This window comes from Bufo bufo, chromosome 8, assembly GCF_905171765.1.
Source record: "Bufo bufo chromosome 8, aBufBuf1.1, whole genome shotgun sequence".
Taxonomy (NCBI): domain Eukaryota; kingdom Metazoa; phylum Chordata; class Amphibia; order Anura; family Bufonidae; genus Bufo; species Bufo bufo.
Window position 1 is genome coordinate 11335314 of NC_053396.1, and position 12746 is coordinate 11348059.

General features: G+C 46.1%; 1 protein-coding gene across 2 annotated transcripts in view; it reads right to left on the reverse strand.

Annotated features, from left to right (window-relative positions):
* HDAC6 (histone deacetylase 6) overlaps positions 1-12486 on the reverse strand; it is a 29208-nt gene extending 16722 nt beyond the window's left edge. For both annotated transcript variants that reach the window (XM_040442587.1, XM_040442586.1), the window contains exons 1-11: positions 12423-12486; positions 8974-9085; positions 5544-5669; positions 3235-3320; positions 2265-2349; positions 2135-2175; positions 1953-2049; positions 1627-1724; positions 1048-1152; positions 900-968; positions 343-469 (exon numbers count right to left, since the gene is read on the reverse strand). In XM_040442587.1, coding sequence (XP_040298521.1) covers positions 343-469; positions 900-968; positions 1048-1152; positions 1627-1724; positions 1953-2049; positions 2135-2175; positions 2265-2349; positions 3235-3320; positions 5544-5669; positions 8974-9045 — 906 coding nt within the window. In that variant the 5' untranslated portion in view covers positions 9046-9085; positions 12423-12486. The remainder of the gene's footprint in view (positions 1-342; positions 470-899; positions 969-1047; positions 1153-1626; positions 1725-1952; positions 2050-2134; positions 2176-2264; positions 2350-3234; positions 3321-5543; positions 5670-8973; positions 9086-12422) is intronic.
* Positions 12487-12746: the final 260 nt, after the last annotated feature.

Consider the following 12746-nt stretch of genomic DNA (forward strand, 5'->3'; position numbering starts at 1 on the left):
TTTTTTTAACCCTCAATTGATCACCTACTAAGCATTCTGTATTCAGAATGCTATTATTTTCCCTTATAACCATGTTATAAGGGAAAATAATAAAATCTACACAACACCGAACCCAAACCTGAACTTCTGTGAAGAAGTTGGGTTTGGGTACCAAACATGCGTGATTTTTCTCACGCGAGTGCAAAACGCATTACAATGTTTTGCACTCGCGCGGAAAAATCGCGGGTGTTCCCGCAACGCACCCGCACATTTTTCCGCAACGCCCGTGTGAAAGAGGCCTAAGGGCATCTCTGGTGCCAGCTCAGCCACAATAACCGCCAATGATCCCACCCTCGTCTACACCTTATTCCACGGCACATTTATGTTATATCGCTCGCCCTTCTCCTTGCCCACGGCAGCGCTGGAAGACTCCACCAGATGTGGCCAAAATTCTCCATTTTCATAGCGATGGATTGAAAAATAAAGGACACTAAAGGGAGGAGAAGGCAAAATGTAAGGAAATGGTCAAACTGTACTTTCACTAAGTGCATAAATGTCCTTGATTTGTCCCCAAATGGGTGACAACCAATATGGAGACTATGAAAGCGCCCATAGGGTTTAAGCACCTTAAAGTGAACATCTGTGTTTTATCATTAGGTCATTTCTAGGTCAAGAATTCTTAATACTTTAAGAGTTAAAATATACAATTCTGTCCACTTACAGCCTCCACTAGGGGGCGCTCAGGAGCTGACTGCCTACTGTGTTATCATTGAGTTCTATGTACAAACAGTATGCAGTAAGCTTCTGAGCTCCCTCTAGTGGTGGCTGCAGGCTCTGCAAGTCCATAAAATAACGCTATGAAAAGGAGGCGCATGTCCGTATATCCGCCATTATCATGATAACCACAGGTAAATACAAACCTCGGGTCGTCCTCAAATATGAACTGCGTGCCTTGTCCATGATGTACATCCCAGTCCACGATGAGAACCCTGGAGAGGAGAACGCAAGATGAGCGCGTGACGGCCGATGACAATCTGGCTTTGGTCATCAAAACTTCCCCGGACTCACCTCTTTACGCCGTGCTGGTGCTGGGCGTATCTGGCGGCGATGGCCAAGTGGTTAAACATGCAGTAACCATTCATCTGGTCAGTATGAGCGTGGTGCCCCGGAGGCCTGTAAAAAAAGGGGGCGCAAACCGCTAACACCTAATAACATTATCATGGTAAAGGGTGTGCATACTTTTGCAACTAACATTTTTATTGCCCCCATGCATCTATATAAAAAAAAACTTTGCAAATACTCTTGATGGAATATATCCTATAGTTTGGTGTACACAGCTCCCATGCAGACGTATATGTGTCCACGGTAACAGACCACAAACAAGCCCTGCGTGGTCTGGTCTTATAGTCCTGTGTTACTCCGCTCCTCATCTTTGTAACCTAGAAGGAGATGGATGGAAGGTTTGACCGTAGTCTGTAACCATAGAGACAGATAGACCTGCGTCAGAGCTGTGTACACCAAACCGTAGAAGACTATTTTAATTTTTTTTAATCAAGGCCTTTTTTATGCACTTCCGGAATATAAAATTAGTTTCAAAAGTATACACACCCATGTCCGGTTTGTAAGTAGGAATGTAGCTGTACTTACCTCACCACTGCCAACCCATTTCGGACTTCCCTTCTCATGACCTTATCAATTAGCTGTAGTACAGACCCGGCGGCCACGCGGGAAGCAGTGAACGACATCTAGTGGAAACGCAGGCTGTTAAGGGGGCGCTCTAGTTTTAGTAATTACTGACATAACACAGGTAGGTAGGTAGGCTGGAAAACCATGATTCGCACATAATGGCTACCCGCCTCAATGCTTCACTGAGAAGGCAAATCACCAGAACGTAGGAGGTTTCCGCTCTGAGGATTGCAGAATTATGAATGCAGCTCTGGAGTACAACATGTATGGGAGAGATGTAGACTTACTGGGTGCAGGTAGACAGAGTCGTAGTTGTCTGACAGTGCTCTGAGCTCTTCCTCTGTCATTTTCTGGGTGGATTTCATTAACTCTACGTAGTCTGGGCTGAAATTTAGTAGATAAGGAAAAACATTTAGGTTCCAATTCCCTTTGCCCCTCCCCCAGACCATCACAATCACAGATCACGCACCTGTGAACCAGCAAGAGCTCCTCCTCAGATGCTTCCCGTGCCTGCAAGACACAGTCACCGAGCACAGTTATGTCTCATGCGTTTAAAAACCCCCTAAGACCTGCTCTGACCAAACAATAGGACCACTTACTGGCACTGGCAGGCAGCGGTCCAGCAGCCCGTACTCCACCAACTTCTCCTTCACAGCCAAAAGACGAGTTGGACACTCGGGAAACCTGAGGATGGAGAGGGAAAAGGCTTGGCCATAGAATTCAATGATGAAAATTCTGCCGGGCTGCAGCCACCACTAGGGGGAGCTTCTGTATAATTAATGCATACAGTTTAGACATTGAACTCCATAACACAGTATGTAGTAAGCTCCTGAGCTACCCATGGTGGTGCCTGCAGGGAGAATGAACTGCAGCATTTAAAGGGAGATTTTGAGCTCTATAACAGAAAAACAAAGCGCCTCCTCTCGATTTAAAGTGTACCTGTGTTTATTTATTTATATTTTTAATTGCATAATGGCTGTGCTTTTTTGTACAATCATAACTGTGAAGGAATGTGTATTTTTGGGCTTCCCTAATGTTTCTTTCAGCCATAGTAGTCCCTGTTTCAGCTGCACAGCTAGATGCATTTCACTCAGAAGCAGGGGACGTCTCCCTTCTGTGGAATCTGCCAGAACTGAACTGCTGTGACATCCTATCTCTTACTTCCTGCTATGCTTGTTTTCAGCTCTGGAGCTCACAAAACAAATAAGGAGGGGAAAATCACAAAGCAGAAGCTGTGTAGAAGCAGTTCAGGCCCAAGATCTCATCTGAGATAGCTCTGACCCCCCCCCCCCCACTTCCTCACTTCTGTCTATGTTACTAAGGATGGATCTTGCCTGACAACAGAAAGTGGACCAGAAACTAGGTGGAAGTGAGACCCCTAGTGGCCATGACTTTACAGCTTTTTTTTTTCAGGTCGATTCAGGCAGATTTTGTAAATGAAGTGATTTAGAAATTTGCTAGTTACACCATTCTCTATTCAATGAAATAAAATTGTGTGAAAGCACAGTGACTCTTTAAAAATATCAGACATTTTAAAGGGGAGGGGAAAAATCCTTTGCAGAATATTACTTGTCGTCCCAGAGACAGAAAAATTGTGTCATTCGATCATCATACACCAGGCCGGATCCTTCTGCAGGAGCCTCTGTACCCAGGTGCTGAGGAGGAAAAGAGAAGAAATATATTCAGGATGGATTAACACAGGTGACACGTCATATGTGTATCTAATCCTGTCCTGTGTGATACTGTCTGCTGAGCCGTGTATCTAATCCTGTCCTGTGTGATACTGTCTGCTGAGCTGTGTATCTAATCCTGTCCTGTGTGATACTGTCTGCTAAGCTGTGTATCTAATCCTATCCTGTGTGATACTGTCTGCTGAGCTGTGTATCTAATCCTATCCTGTGTGATACTGTCTGCTGAGCTGTGTATCTAATCCTGTCCTGTGTGATACTGTCTGCTGAGCTGTGTATCTAATCCTATCCTGTGTGATACTGTCTGCTGAGCTGTGTATCTAATCCTATCCTTTGTGATACTGTCTGCTGAGCTTTGTATCTAATCCTATCCTGTGTGATACTGTCTGCTGAGCTGTGTATCTAATCCTATCCTGTGTGATACTGTCTGCTGAGCTGTGTATCTAATCCTATCCTGTGTGATACTGTCTGCTGAGCTGTGTATCTAATCCTGTCCTGTGTGATACTGTCTGCTGAGCTGTGTATCTAATCCTATCCTGTGTGATACTGTCTGCTGAGCTGTGTATCTAATCCTATCCTTTGTGATACTGTCTGCTGAGCTTTGTATCTAATCCTATCCTGTGTGATACTGTCTGCTGAGCTGTGTATCTAATCCTATCCTGTGTGATACTGTCTGCTGAGCTGTGTATCTAATCCTATCCTGTGTGATACTGTCTGCTGAGCTGTGTATCTAATCCTATCCTGTGTGATACTGTCTGCTGAGCTGTGTATCTAATCCTGTCCTGTGTGATACTGTCTGCTGAGCTGTGTATCTAATCCTATCCTGTGTGATACTGTCTGCTGAGCTGTGTATCTAATCCTATCCTTTGTGATACTGTCTGCTGAGCTTTGTATCTAATCCTATCCTGTGTGATACTGTCTGCTGAGCTGTGTATCTAATCCTATCCTGTGTGATACTGTCTGCTGAGCTGTGTATCTAATCCTATCCTGTGTGATACTGTCTGCTGAGCTGTGTATCTAATCCTATCCTGTGTGATACTGTCTGCTGAGCTCATCAGTACTTACACGTTAAGTTATCAATTTTAGTTGTGTAGCTGAATAATATGCACTGTATATGTACTTTTATATTATGGACTATTTCCTGCTTTATAACATGAATTGTTAAGGGGTTTCTCCAGGATTTAAATATTGATGACCGTTCCTCAGGATAGATCAGCAATATCAGATCGGTGGGGTTCTGGGATCTGACACCCGGGACTGACACCGATCAGCTGTATAAAGAGGCCGCGGCGCTCCGGTGAACACTCCACGTCCTCCTCACAGTTTACCGAGCACAGCGCCGTCCACTGCATAGTGGCTTTGCTTGGTATTGCAGCTCAGCCCCATTCACAGTGACTCCACCAGTAGAATAGTGAGTGCAGCTCTGGAGTATAATACAGGATGTAACTCAGGATCAGTACTGGATAAGTAATGTATGTACACAGTGACTGCACCAGAAGAATAGTGAGTGCAGCTCTGGAGTATAATACAGGATGTAACTCAGGATCAGTACAGGATAAGTAATGTATGTACACAGTGACTGCACCAGCAGAATAGTGAGTGCAGCTCTGGAGTATAATACAGGATGTAACTCAGGATCAGTACAGGATAAGTAATGTATGTACACAGTGACTGCACCAGCAGAATAGTGAGTGCAGCTCTGGAGTATAATACAGGATGTAACTCAGGATCAGTACAGGATAAGTAATGTATGTACACAGTGACTGCACCAGCAGAATAGTGAGTGCAGCTCTGGAGTATAATACAGGATGTAACTCAGGATCAGTACAGGATAAGTAATGTATGTACACAGTGACTGCACCGGCAGAATAGTGAGTGCAGCTCTGGAGTATTATACAGGATGTAACTCAGGATCAGTACAGGATAAGTAATGTAATGTATGTACACAGTGACTGCACCAGCAGAATAGTGAGTGCAGCTCTGGAGTATAATACAGGATGTAACTCAGGATCAGTACAGGATAAGTAATGTATGTACACAGTGACTGCACCAGCAGAATAGAGAGTACAGCTCTGGAGTATAATACAGGATGTAACTCAGGATCAGTACAGGATAAGTAATGTAATGTATCTGTGTATGAACTATAATTTGATGTGCACAGGTGGACACTTTAAGGGGTGGAGCTCTCACCAATCCATCCAATTGGTCACAAATCTCTCTTTCGGGAGTTTTCCTCATGCGGTGGGCCCTCTTCTTTACTTCCTGTAGGCTGGGGCCACCTTGAGGCGATGTCTGCCCCTTCTTCCCAGGCTTCTTCTAGAAAGACAGAAAATCCAGCTAGAAGTCAGAGTGTTGCATGTACAGTTGAAAGAAAAAGTATGTGAACCCTTTGGAATGATATGGATTTCTGCACAAATTGGTCATAAAATGTGATCTGATCTTCATCTAAGTTACAACAATAGACAATCACAGTCTGCTTAAACTAATAACACACAAAGAATTAAATGTCACCATGTTTTATTGAACACACCATGTAAATATTCACAGTGCAGGTGGAAAAAGTATGTGAACCCCTAGACTAACGACATCTCCAAGAGCTAATTGGAGTGAGGTGTCAGCCAACTGGAGTCCAATCAATGAGATGAGATTGGAGGTGTTGGTTACAGCTGCCCTGCCCTATAAAAAACACACACCAGTTCTGGGTTTGCTTTTCACAAGAAGCATTGCCTGATGTGAATGATGCCTCGCACAAAAGAGCTCTCAGAAGACCTACGATTAAGAATTGTTGACTTGCATAAAGCTGGAAAGGGTTATAAAAGTATCTCCAAAAGCCTTGCTGTTCATCAGCCCACGGTGAGACAAATTGTCTATAAATGGAGAAAGTTCAGCACTGCTGCTACTCTCCCTAGGAGTGGCCGTCCTGTAAAGATGACTGCAAGAGCACAGCGCAGACTGCTCAATGAGGTGAAGAAGAATCCTAGAGTGTCAGCTAAAGACTTACAAAAGTCTCTGGCATATTCTAACATCCCTGTTAGCGAATCTACGATACGTAAAACACTAAACAAGGGGGGTGCGGCCGGAAGCTGACATGAGCGGACGCACTTAGCTGAGCTCCGGACCCAAGCCCTAACTTCATGATAATCCTGTACTTTATCTGCCGCAAAAATTTCATCCAGATCGGGCAGGAGGTCGGGAAAGACCCGCAGCACAACCATGGCCCGTAACAGAGCACAGTCGGCCGCTGACCGACTCCGGGAGTTTGCCCGCGTGGAAGATCAAGATGGCGCAGGCTCCCGCTCACCACCTCCGGACGGGATCAGAGATGGCCCTGCACATGAAGAAGCGGAGTGTGCAGCTACAGAGCCGTCCTTGAAACAGGTCACCGAGCAATTATTGCAAGTGATAGCTACCTGCCGCTCATCAATGGTGGGCAAGCTGGAGGAGGTGAAGGGGGATATAGGCCTACTACGCCATGATATGCAGGCCATGCGTGAACGCATTAAAGAGACCGAAAATAGGATCTCAGAGGTGGAAGACCGTGTACAACCGCTCCCCGCAAAAAATCAAGAGCTGGAGCAGAAAGTCAACTTCTGGCAGCAAAAATGTGACGATTATGAGAACCGCACAAGACAAAATAATTTGCGGATCATCGGTTTACCTGAAAAATCTGAGGGTAACAACCCATGTGCATTCGTCACCACCTGGCTCCGTAACACCTTCCCAGAGGCGACATTCTGATCGGCCTTCATTGTTGAGCGTGCACATCGCGTTCCCGCCAAACCCCTTCCACCGGGGGCTCCTCCAAGACCTCTACTGGCGAGATTGCTAAACTCTACGGACAGAGATCATGTGCTGCAAATGGTGCGTAACAGGCACGAGCTGAAGTATGATAACAACAACATCATGATCTTCCCGGATTTTTCGGCCGAATTACAGAAACGCAGGGCAACATTCAGCACGGTGAAAAGAAGACTCCGGGAGCAGAACCTATCCTACTCTATGGCTTATCCGGCTCGATTAAGAGTGGTAGATAGAGAAGTGAGGCGGTTCTTCAACAATCCTGAGGAGGCCACAAACTAGCTGGATGGCAGGGGCAGAAACGCCAGACCTCCAAGATGAAAGCCCGCATAATCCTTCACCGCCAACGGCAAGGAGGGGATCTCTGGACCTGGACTCTGGGACCTACAGGGACACTTACCCTGACTAAGTATCAGTCATCGTTTATCATTGATTTCCCTTCCCAGCTAATCCTCACAAGGGATGGAATGATTGAGCCCATAGTTAGAACGGGAAATGTGAGACTGGCAGGGGAATTGTATATGGTATTGCAACGATCTTTCATGTCACAGCTACTGTTTGGGCAAAGCGGAGAGAGTGTGAGCCATTCATTCCTATGGGGCTGTGCACACGAGCGGTGATTTTCACGCATTACACTTGTGCGTTGCGTGAAAATCGCAGCATGCTCCTCTTTGTGCGTTTTTCACGTAACGCAGGCCCCATAGAAATGAATGGGGTTGCGTGAAAATCGCAAGCATCCGCAAGCAAGTGCGGATGTGGTGCGATTTTTCACGCACGGTTGCTAGGAGACGATCGGGATGGAGACCCGATCATTATTATTTTCCCTTATAACATGGTTATAAGGGAAAATAATAGCATTCTGAATACAGCATGCATAGTACAATAGGGCTGGAGGGGTTAAAAAATAAATAAAAAATAATTAAACTCACCTTAATCCACTTGCTCGCGCAGCCGGCATCTCTTCTGTCTTCTTTTTTGCTGATTGCAGGAAAAGGACCTGTGGTGACGTCACTCCGATCATCACATGATCCATCACCATGGTAAAAGATCATGTGACGGACCATGTGATGACCTGAGTGACATCACCACAGGTCCTTTGCCTGCACACAGCAAAAAAGAAGACTGAAGAGAAGCCGGCTGCGCGATCAAATGGATTAAGGTGAGTTATATTATTATTATTTTCTTTTTAACTCCTCCAGCGCTATTGTACTATGCATTCTGTATTAAGAATGCTATTATTTTCCCAAATAACCATGTTATAAGGGAAAATAATAATGATCGGGTCCCCATCCCGATCGTCTCCTAGCAACCGTGCGTGAAAATCGCACCACATCCGCACTTGCTTGCGATTTTCACGCAGCCCCATTCACTTCTATGGGGCCTGCGTTGCGTGAGATTTTCACGCAACGCACAAGTGATGGGTGAAAATCACTGCTCATGTGCACAGCCCCATAGAAATGAATGGGTCCGGATTCAGTGCGGGTGCAATGCGTTCACGTCGCGCATTGCACCCGCGCGGAAAACTCGCTCGTGTGAAAGGGGCCTAAGATGAAGATCAGATCACATTTTATGACTAATTTGTGCAGAAATCCATATAATTCCAAAGGGTTCACATACTTTTTCTTGCAACTGTAAGAGGGTGGATGACAACGAGTGTAAACTTCAGATGATTTTTTTTGTGAACAGAACCGGGTGTCCTTCTAGGTCTGTATTACAAAGCTGTGCCGCCATATTGTGCATCTATGAATCCATGTACCTCTATTTGGCTCTAAGTCCACATGCAGCTGATAGTATACAAGTATGCGCATAAAACCAGACATACCGTAGTAGAGAGACTGGGGGAGCCACCTCTTCCTTGACCTCCGGGTGACTTATGATCTCGAGGAGAGGACATGGTCTTGTCTGGGGCTCACAGCTCTGTTGTCATGCGGGAGCTGAAAGAGAATAATGTTAAGACGCCACTGCGCTTATCCTCAGGAGCCGCAGACCTACAGGACTGACCAGAGGACACAGGTCAGTGGGTGGAAGGAATGCACCTCATCCGCCGATCCAAGTCCAGCCCTATTCAATGAGTGACGAACCATGCAACCCAACTTATATCATGCATCAGGACAGAGCTGTGCCCCTTATATCAGGACAGAGCTGTGCCCCTTATATCAGGACAGAGCTGTGCCCCTTATATCATGACAGAGCTGTGCCCCTTATATCATATATCATGACAGAGCTGTGCCCCTTATATCATATATCATGACAGAGCTGTGCCCCTTATATCATATATCATGACAGAGCTGTGCCCCTTATATCATATATCAGGACAGAGCTGTGCCCCTTATATCATATATCAGGATAGAGCTGAGCCCCTTACATCATATATCAGGACAGAGCTGTGCCCCTTATATCATATATCAGGACAGAGCTGTGCCCCTTATATCATATATCAGGACAGAGCTGTGCCCCTTATATCATATATCAGGACAGAGCTGTGCCCCTTATATCATATATCAGGATAGAGCTGAGCCCCTTACATCATATATCAGGACAGAGCTGTGCCCCTTATATCATGTATCAGGACAGAGCTGTGCCCCTTATATCAGGACAGAGCTGTGCCCCTTATATCAGGACAGAGCTGTGTCCCTTATATCAGGACAGAGCTGTGCCCCTTATATCAGGACAGAGCTGTGCCCCTTATATCATATATCATGACAGAGCTGTGCCCCTTATATCATATATCATGACAGACCTGTGCCCCTTATATCATATATCATGACAGAGCTGTGCCCCTTATATCATATATCAGGACAGAGCTGTGCCCCTTACATCATATATCAGGACAGAGCTGTGCCCCTTACATCATATATCAGGACAGAGCTGTGCCCCTTATATCAGGACAGAGCTGTGCCCCTTATATCAGGACAGAGCTGTGCCCCTTATATCAGGACAGAGCTGTGCCCCTTATATCAGGACAGAGCTGTGCCCCTTATATCATATATCAGGATAGAGCTGTGCCCCTTATATCATATATCAGGATAGAGCTGAGCCCCTTACATCAGGTATCAGGACAGAGCTGTGCCCCTTATATCAGGACAGAGCTGTGCCCCTTATATCATATATCAGGACAGAGCTGTGCCCCTTATATCATATATCAGGACAGAGCTGTGCCCCTTATATCATATATCAGGACAGAGCTGTGCCCCTTATATCAGGTATTAGGACAGAGCTGTGCCCCTTATATCTTATATCAGGACAGAGCTGTGCCCCTTATATCAGGACAGAGCTGTGCCTCTTATATCAGGACAGAGCTGTGCCCCTTATATCATGTATCAGGACAGAGCTGTGCCCCTTATATCATATATCAGGACAGAGCTGTGCCCCTTACATCAGGACAGAGCTGTGCCTCTTATATCAGGACAGAGCTGTGCCCCTTATATCATGTATCAGGACAGAGCTGTGCCCCTTATATCATATATCAGGACAGAGCTGTGCCCCTTATATCATATATCAGGACAGAGCTGTGCCCCTTATATCATATATCAGGACAGAGCTGTAGCCCTTATATCATATATCAGGACAGAGCTGTGCCCCTTATATCAGGACAGAGCTGTGCCCGTTATATCAGGTATCAGGACAGAGCTGTGCCCCTTATATCATATATCAGGACAGAGCTGTGCCCCTTATATCATCTATCAGGACAGAGCTGTGCCCCTTATATCATATATCAGGACAGAGCTGTGCCCCTTATATCAGGACAGAGCTGTGCCCCTTATATCAGGTATCAGGACAGAGCTGTGCCCCTTATATCATATATCAGGACAGAGCTGTGCCCCTTAAATCATCTATCAGGACAGAGCTGTGCCCCTTATATCATATATCAGGACAGAGCTGTGCCCCTTATATCATATATCAGGACAGAGCTGTGCCCCTTATATCATATATCAGGACAGAGCTGTGCCCCTTATATCAGGACAGAGCTGTGCCCCTTATATCAGGACAGAGCTGTGCCCCTTATATCATATATCAGGACAGAGCTGTGCCCCTTACATCAGGTATCAGGACAGAGCTGTGCCCCTTATATCAGGTATCAGGACAGAGCTGTGCCCCTTATATCAGGTATCAGGACAGAGCTGTGCCCCTTACATCAGGTATCAGGACAGAGCTGTGCCCCTTACATCAGGTATCAGGACAGAGCTGTGCCCCTTACATCAGGTATCAGGACAGAGCTGTGCCCCTTACATCAGGTATCAGGACAGAGCTGTGCCCCTTACATCAGGTATCAGGACAGAGCTGTGCCCCTTACATTAGGTATCAGGACAGAGCTGTGCCCCTTACATTAGGTATCAGGACAGAGCTGTGCCCCTTACATCAGGTATCAGGACAGAGCTGTGCCCCTTACATCAGGTATCAGGACAGAGCTGTGCCCCTTACATCAGGTATCAGGACAGAGCTGTGCCCCTTACATCAGGTATCAGGACAGAGCTGTGCCCCTTACATCAGGTATCAGGACAGAGCTGTGCCCCTTACATCAGGTATCAGGACAGAGCTGTGCCCCTTACATCAGGTATCAGGACAGAGCTGTGCCCCTTATATCAGGTATCAGGACAGAGCTGTGCCCCTTATATCAGGACAGAGATGTGCCCCTTACATCAGGACAGAGCTGTGCCCCTTATATCAGGACAGAGCTGTGCCCCTTACATCAGGACAGAGCTGTGCCCCTTATATCAGGTATCAGGATAGAGCTGTGCCCCATTATATCAGGACAGAGCTGTGCCCCTTACATCAGGACAGAGCTGTGCCCCTTATATCAGGTATCAGGATAGAGCTGTGCCCCATTATATCAGGACAGAGCTGTGCCCCTTATATCAGGTATCAGGATAGAGCTGTGCCCCTTATATCAGGTATCAGGATAGAGCTGTGCCCCATTATATCAGGACAGAGCTGTGCCCCTTATATCAGGTATCAGGACAGAGCTGTGCCCCTTATATCAGGTATCAGGATAGAGCTGTGCCCCATTATATCAGGACAGAGCTGTGCCCCTTATATCAGGTATCAGGATAGAGCTGTGCCCCTTATATCATATATCAGGACAGAGCTGTGCCCCTTATATCAGGACAGAGCTGTGCCCCTTACATCAGGACAGAGCTGTGCCCCTTATACTATGGCAGAGCCGCCCCTGCATGCGTTCCCCATATTAAGGCTCTGAGGCTCCGGTGGGGTCACGGGTATATACGGCCCGTATGTTGTTCCCGGCCCCTCCCAGTCTCTACTCGCACTAACCGATAGTTTCAAAGACCTCCGCTCCCGGTGGATGACGTCACTTCCAGACCATGTGACACAGGCCACACCCACTCCGTGGTGCGGTGACGTCTCGCGGATCTTTCTGTTTCTTCCTAAATGTTAGTACTTTAGTCACATCACCTCATATATTATTATATACCCGTCACATCACCTCATATATTATTATATAACAGTCAAATCACCTCATATATTATTATATACCAGTCACATCACCTCATATATTATTATATACCAGTCATATCACCTCATATATTATTATATACCCGTCATATCACCTCATATATTATTATATACCAGTCATAT